The 6,000-nt window shown below is 35.3% G+C and overlaps 1 protein-coding gene across 1 annotated transcript in view; it reads right to left on the bottom strand.

The window, feature by feature from the left end:
* Positions 1 to 425: 425 nt before the first annotated feature.
* The window catches only part of SEMA3C (semaphorin 3C), a 122,123-nt gene continuing 116,548 nt past the window's right edge, over positions 426 to 6,000 (bottom strand). Inside the window, exon 18 of the mRNA NM_204243.2 lies at positions 426 to 4,275. Within this exon, the coding sequence (NP_989574.2) occupies positions 3,862 to 4,275 (414 nt within the window). The 3' untranslated portion in view covers positions 426 to 3,861. The remainder of the gene's footprint in view (positions 4,276 to 6,000) is intronic.

Here is a 6,000-nt window from a genome sequence, read left to right as displayed (position 1 = left end):
GAAATAAAATCAGAAAGCTTTTATATTCTGCTCTCCTTATTTAGAGTCAGGTACTGCTGATAACAGTTTATATTGCTACTAGAAAACATTTTTTTTTTTCATATACAAATATGAAAAAGATATATATGAAAAACCTATATTTCATATATATATATGCAATGAGAAAATGCTGACCAGTTTACATGCAAGGTCTTCAGAATGGATCTTCTCTGTAAGAATTCAACTAGGACTCATCATCTATCCCTGGAAATCTTTGTGAATGAGTGTTCAGACTAGAGAGGAGCTCAGAACTGATCAGCTGCAATACCTGATGCTGCAACTACTTTCTTGTACTTGCCTAAGAAGCCCTTTGGGATGGCTCTTCATATAAAGAAATAAAGCTCCTTATTTTTAACAAACAACTGTAAAGAAGTATATTAAAATAATTTAACTTGTTGCAACACACTTTATTTTGTCAGGCAAATAGTATTTTAGATATTCAATTAAATATTACTATTTTAAACTACATTTTGTTCTTTCTTACACACCATATAATGCATATTCACTGTAATGACAGTTTCATCGTGCTAGAAACTTATACACATACCTACACTTTTAAAAACAGGATTTTCTTAATAAAACACGCATATCTACAGTAACAACAATTGCAAAGAACACATCATTGGGTCAAGATTTCAGCGAACTTTACAAACTACACAAAATAAAAATAGCCCAAAAATATCAGTACACGGTGAAGTTCTTAGCAGAGAACATATCTTTACATTTGGTGAAGTTATACCTAGAAGTCTTTTTGCTTTTGTATTTTTTAAGAAATAAAATTATATACATTATTTAGTAATCCTCAAAATAGGAAGTATTAAATAGCACAAATAATATTACAGTCCTAAGTTTTGGTGTCGCCTACAGTAGAGGGGCTACTTGAAACAAAGGAGAATTGCAGTTTGTGTATTCTGTACATTTAGGGCCAAACACTCAGATGGCAGAATGCACAGTAGCTAAATGGACAGCAAGGAAGTTCCATCAGTTTATACCAGCTGAGCATCTGGCTCCTGACTACTCTATACACAGGGGAAGGCTGCTAAAGCGTGGAAGCTTGAACCGCTTACGCACTGACAGAAGCTTATTATATATATGCTGAAGTTTTCATGCAGCAGGAAAAATGTTAGTTTAAGTATAATCCCTTAAACAGTCATACCATAATAATGGTATATGAAGCAGCTTTAAAAATATTATTTCATAATCACACAAAACTCTGAGCTATGCTGATTGTTTTAGCGGATTCCCTTATTGCCAGTATTCTATTAGAAAACAGTGTAACTATAATTTTTGAGGCCTAATGGAGGCCTATTAAAACATCACTGTACCTAACCACTTAAAAGAGTAAATTGTAGCCTTAAATACTTATTAATCACTGTATTCCATCTGGAAGCAACTATGATCCTCACAACAGACATTAAGATCACACTAACTCTGCAGTGAATAGGAGATAGGAAGAGCATGGCAGCACACAGAGCATATGCACTAACGTCTTTCCAGGAGGTAGTTTCATTTTGTGGCACTCAGTTTTTGGTTTGTAAGTTACACACTCCAGAAGTCAGTTGTCCTTGGGAAAAAAAAAAAAAAATGCAGTTTGCTGCACTGAAAGTCAGCTGGGAAAACAAAGTTTTATCTTTTCTCTTACCTCTCTCTCCTTTTTTTTTTTTTTTTTTTTTTTTCCCCCACCAGAAAATATTCTGCTATCTCTTGGGGCCAGATTCAAGCTTGCAGAAGTCGAAGAGAAATTCTACCCACTGGTTTCCATGAGAAGAACCTCAGATACCAGTGTCTGCATGCTGCAGAAACATGCATTTAGGCCTTGATTAAGGAAAGCACTTAGCTGCACAGTAATACATGAACAGGTAGGCATTGCCATCCCCTTTGAAACAAGCACTAAGCACATAAACCCAAGTCCAAGAACGCCCATCAGCATCAAAGGGTCTTAGGGAGAGTGTTTAAGTGGTTTAACGAATCAGGGCCCATTTCCCAGATATTCTAAGTCAGGTGGCAATGATATGACATAAAGAACTATGGTATCATCTAAGTAACAAGAGTTAACTCCATTGCACTAGATCTTCATTTACACTGGCATGAAACTTGAGGTGTCCTCCTACATCCTCCACAGTTATGACCAGTGTAGAATCGAAATAATGCCCAAGAGTTTCAACAAACACCCATTAAATTTTTTAAAGCTGTGTTTTAAAGTACAATATCCATGTTATTGGCTGGTACTAACCACTTTTTCTTAATTTTGCTGGGCTTAGAAGTTTTCATTCAGTGGCTTTTTAGAAAGCTCCTTTTTTAATTTTTGTTTTTGTTGAGCTGACCATACTTAGTTAAATAGCTGATGCCATCATAAAATAAAACATAATTTTTCTAAGCTACTCCCACAGATTGAATCCCTGGTGTCTATTTCCTCAGAAGAGACTCAGTGGATTCTGAAACACTCTTACACAGTAAAATAAGGAACACCTGTCCCTATTTTTTTGGTATCGGTGTTGCTCAAAAAAAAAAAGGTGATTGTTTTTACCAGGATAGCTTGATGCACATGCAACCAATTAGCAACAAGATGAACTTCATTAGGCCTGACAGCTTCTCCTTGAACAAAAATATCCCTATTTAAATGTATCTCTCAAAATGTTGTTATACTTTTTGTTTTTTGACCCTAACCAGTTTTTTAAATATTGTTTTCTCTCTTTCTTATCTTTTCATTTTTCAGTTCTTTTTCGAATATTCTTTACAGCAGAAAAACAGAATAGAGGAGGAAACTGTGAAAACAACATTAAAAAGAAAAGTGGAAATGCTTTAATTTAAAAAATCTAGATAATATTTTCCATGTTGAGAAGCTGAAAAAAATAAGTTTTAAAATTTTCAAAGATGTTCAAAACTTGTTTCTATATTGCAGGCCAACCTCGATTTAACTATGGAATAGATTAAAGATTTTTTTTTTGAATAAACACTCTTACACATTCTGTCTTTTGAAAAACAAACCAAAGGAGTGTAATTCTTTGAAAACAGCTAAAATACCCAAGTCACTTAGGTGCTTTTCAGAATTTTACATATAACGAACATTCTCATATTAGCATTGTACCACTTATAAAGCTATGTAGTGTTATTGAACATGGTATATTAATAAAAATCAATATGAGCAGAGATATTTTAAGTTACATTCCAGAACTCATTAATTTATTACAACCCATACTATGCACAATAATCAGTGTTTCCTCTGACAAAGTATAAAAACATATTTTTTTTCTACTCATTCCTTCATTTGACCTCTGAATGAATGACACATTTCTACTACACTTTACGTGCATCTTATCTGCATGTACTTACATGATTTGAACGGTGAGTGAAAGCTGTAAACCCAGTATCAACTAGTAAACAAGTAGAAACTCGTGTTCATAAATGCAGTGCAAAGAAATTTTAGTACCATCCTACTTGGGGTGTGCATCTTAATCCAGATTCTTCCACCACCAGTCTGGTACAGCTCCAGAGTTGCAAGATACTGCACTGAGTTTGTAAAAATTTCTGTTGAACTGTAATTAAATATCGAGATACTAAATATGAATCTGGTTTAAGAAGAACACTCATTTTTGTTTTCATGACATAGCCTAACCTAGTGCCAGTAAGCATCTAGGACTGAAAATGCTCCACATCTTTTCTTTAGTTGAGTTACACTGCATTTTATTGGAAGGAGGATCTTTTCCGAGGCTTGTTGTAATTTCATTTAATTTTTCATCGTATTTGCACAACTTCGTTCTCAACAGACAAATATAAGCCCTCTACAGTGAGGACAAAGATATCTCCTGCTGCAAAATAAAATTAAGAACCAGGTAACTGATTTCTTCTATTTCTACTTTTCCTGCTATTGATAAGGGCCTTTAGTTTGCTGTAGTCCCCTCTCATCTTCTGGGGTTCTTCCCTCCGCTGACCTTGCTGTCTACTGTCTTTGCAGTATTGGTTGATCATCTGCATTTCGGAGTGACTAAAAGCTCCCACAAAGTCCTTCGGGTGGAACTGCAGGGCTCGCACGGAGCTGGCCCAGGTCCACGGGGACCACTTGTCAGTCATATAGGCCACCATCTCTGTATCCAGCACTTTGAAATTGATCTTTGCTAAGGTCTGCTTGAAATTGTTCTCTGTTGCAATGCAGTGATAAAGCCCCCGATCACTGTCTTGGACAGAGCGAATGAGAAGTCCTTGCTCAGTAGCTATGATTCTCTCACTCAGCTTAACCTAAAGATAGAAAAGACAGAAGGAACTTTTTCAAGAATGTTACAAAACAATGCAGTATTGCAACTCCTCGTTAACTATTACTTTAAACGCCTCTATCTTTCTTAAAGAACATTTTAAAGGTATTATGTTTTGCTTCATCATGAATCACAGTGGCCACTGTGCCTGCTAATGTTAGGAAAGAGACTGCCTCCCAGCGAGTGTCTCTAGAGAAAATGATTTCAATATTTTTATTCATTACATTAAAGTGGATTTGATGGGGATGGAGATAAAGATGTAAATATTTATGAAAGAAAAGCTTTTGTAATGTTCAAGAAGAGAAGTTGAGAAAACAAGCTTTTATTTGCCAGGGCTACAGGTTTTTACTTCTTTTCCAGCATCAGAGGTTGCAGTTGAGATTTGATGGAAGAAAGGTGCAGGCTTAGGCCAAGTGTTGATCTGTCATTGAATGCAATGTGGCTTCTGGTGAAAACTTTGACTGCTAGTGAGTTTCTGGAGCTAACTTCCACAGAACTCTATCTGAGCTGTGAAGTCTAAAGCCTGGTATGAAAGTTTTCTTCATATAGCATCAGCTATGTTACTTCATTGAAAACATAGAGCAATTTTTCTACTCTCTTGTATCCCTTCTGGCTTCAGACTTTGGGCAGCCCCAAGAGATGGTCGCATCATTTGAAGAAAGCAAGTTACCACAGCTTGTTTTGTCATCATCTGATTATAAATGACTGCACATGTCCCTTGGCATATCAGCTATGAAATAAAAATTGCTAAATACCCTATTATCAAAGAATAACAGTGCTGCTATTTGTATGAAATATTTTTCTATTTTGAGACTGAACTTTTCATTATACCTGATGCTTTTGGGAACTCATTTATTTATTGCACTATTCTGTTGCTATAAAATTCTTCAGACACTGTTCAGAAACCTGAGAGATTAAGTTCAGCTTGAAATGTAACTAACCTTTTGATTACTTTAATTTGACTGTTTCTGTTTAAAACTAAATCAATTCTAGTATTCATATAAAATATAACAAGAAAAAAGTGGAAGATGCTATTCTGAAGCAAAGGGTTAAATAATTTTACCTATATTACCAGGACATGGCTGGAGTATCCTAACACTACAGGAGAGAATATGATGAAAAGACTCAACAAAAAGCTTCTAAGTTCTCTCTGATTTTGGAAAATCGTCTGCTATGTGAGTAGTGCTTTTCAGTATTTATAAACTATCAACAGACATCATAACACTTAATTTTTCCTTACAAAAGATATTCCTTCTTATTCACAGTAACTGCCTCAGATCTGAAATTGTTTTTTTTTCCTTTTTTATTAGTTAAAAAAGATGTGTTCCTCATAAATAATCTGACTGTATATTATAGTGCTGAAATTTGAGAGCCTTAGAGGCTGCAGTAATGGAAAATGTGATTGCAACACGGTGGGGAAATGCTTTTGTCAATATGCGTTCTTGTTAAAGAAACCTTTCACATTTCTCCCACTTATGCCTTTTATCTTTTCAATAGCACAGAAAGGCCGCTGCAAGAAGACTTCTTCCTGAACTTTACACAGCTTACTGACTTTATGCCTCCTTCCTCAGATCAATAGTAAATCCCAAGTGCTGCAAACTTTCCATTTGCAATTAGTAAGGTGCAAAGGAAAAATTCATTAACCAGTTCCTTGACTTTATTACTATTTATTAGCTATTCTGTTCTGATTGGAGCTGGCGGAGCTGATGAG

Source organism: Gallus gallus, chromosome 1 (assembly GCF_016699485.2).
Source record: "Gallus gallus isolate bGalGal1 chromosome 1, bGalGal1.mat.broiler.GRCg7b, whole genome shotgun sequence".
Classification (NCBI taxonomy): domain Eukaryota; kingdom Metazoa; phylum Chordata; class Aves; order Galliformes; family Phasianidae; genus Gallus; species Gallus gallus.
The sequence above is the reverse complement of the archived record's forward strand: the minus strand, read 5'-3'. Positions and strand labels throughout refer to the sequence as shown.